The 1,407-nt window shown below is 32.2% G+C and overlaps 1 protein-coding gene across 5 annotated transcripts in view; it reads left to right on the top strand.

Moving 5' to 3' along the window:
- The window catches only part of Mctp (multiple C2 domain and transmembrane region protein), a 371,452-nt gene that overhangs the window by 149,855 nt on the left and 220,190 nt on the right, over nucleotides 1–1,407 (top strand). For all 5 annotated transcript variants that reach the window (XM_067051105.1, XM_014425858.2, XM_014425857.2 and 2 more), the window contains one exon: nucleotides 460–542. In XM_067051105.1, coding sequence (XP_066907206.1) covers nucleotides 460–542 — 83 coding nt within the window. The remainder of the gene's footprint in view (nucleotides 1–459; nucleotides 543–1,407) is intronic.

Here is a 1,407-nt window from a genome sequence, read left to right as displayed (position 1 = left end):
TTTTTTAATATAATATAAATATATGATTCCGTTATTAAAAAAAAAAAATATATAAAACTCTGCTATGGTTAGGGAAACGGTGATGGCATATATAAATATACAAATAACGCTGACCAGTACGCTTCAAGTGAATTCTTTATTTTTAGTGAGTAAAAATTTATAAATCAAACATGCTCCAAGCAAACGTCAGCGAACGAAATAATCAGTAGTACAATACGCGATAATGGGCCCTAATTAATTAAAGCCAATTTAATTGTATTTTTTTTTCGCTTTCCAAAAAAAAAACACTGAATAAAATATAATTGAAATTCTAATGATTATCGTTTTTTTTTTCAAAAACAAAATACAAATATCAATACACCACACTAAATCATTCAAAGTTGATTAAAAATGCAATTAATCCTTTATTTTATTTGTAATTTATTTATTCTGTTGTACTGTATTTCTATTTTATTGCAGGTTTTGTCGCAGGATGTTCTTCTGCCGGAGACTGTTGGAACAAATTGCCGAGCGACATAGCGAAGCCTGATCCTACCCAAGTAGTAAGTTTTCCAAAACTAATTTTTTTTTGGCGGTTTTCGTTTTTATTATATCTACATCTTTCTTCACTTTAAAATATTTTGGTCAACTGAATCATATACGTTGCAAATAAAATCCGGTTATTAGTTCTGAATAAATAAAAAAAATAATATCTAAATTATTTTTAATACAATGAATGTAGAATGTTGTCATTGTTGTACTATCACGGAAGTGAGACAGTTGGTCAGTGCATCAACCTCCTTTCCACTTGGTAACATGAAACCTACTTAAACCTGTTGACAGTCAATTAGACAAATGTCTAGTACTTATCACATCCAATCACCATTGCTTTTGATTAAGGATAAAAACATTAAATAGAATCAATGTATGAGGACAATGTTTTATACTTAATTGCCATTACAGTTGATTAAGTGGATAAGGTATGACAGTGTACTGTCGAGACGTATATACAGTCATCGTGACAGTAGCTTTACTACTGCTAAGTAGACTGTCAGTAGACGTAGTGAACTTTCTAGGGCAGTGCCTCAACAACAGTAAGCGCTGTCATGACGGTCACAAATAATACAATTCACATTGTAGCAGTAGCTGCGATAGTTGCTTTTTTTACTCTCTTCCCGGTCATTCTTGCTCCCTGAGGCGCCGCGGTGCCGTCGGAAGGGCGCCGTGAATTATTCAATTATACAATTCAGCAATTTTCTTGGAATTTCCAATTACTTGGTTTTCGGCGGTCACGGTAATAAAAAGTAAATATCGCTCGAAAATTAACGGTAAACAAGAAATGAGGGTCGCCATATTCAATTTTATTCCTAGATTTAAGAAGTTGTGTAGTAAACACCAAGCCCATTTTAATAATATTTATATATATTA

Source organism: Halyomorpha halys, unplaced genomic scaffold (genome assembly GCF_000696795.3).
Source record: "Halyomorpha halys isolate HHAL.00 unplaced genomic scaffold, Hhal_1.1 Scaffold539.1, whole genome shotgun sequence".
Taxonomy (NCBI): Eukaryota; Metazoa; Arthropoda; class Insecta; order Hemiptera; family Pentatomidae; genus Halyomorpha; species Halyomorpha halys.
The sequence above is the reverse complement of the archived record's forward strand: the minus strand, read 5'-3'. Positions and strand labels throughout refer to the sequence as shown.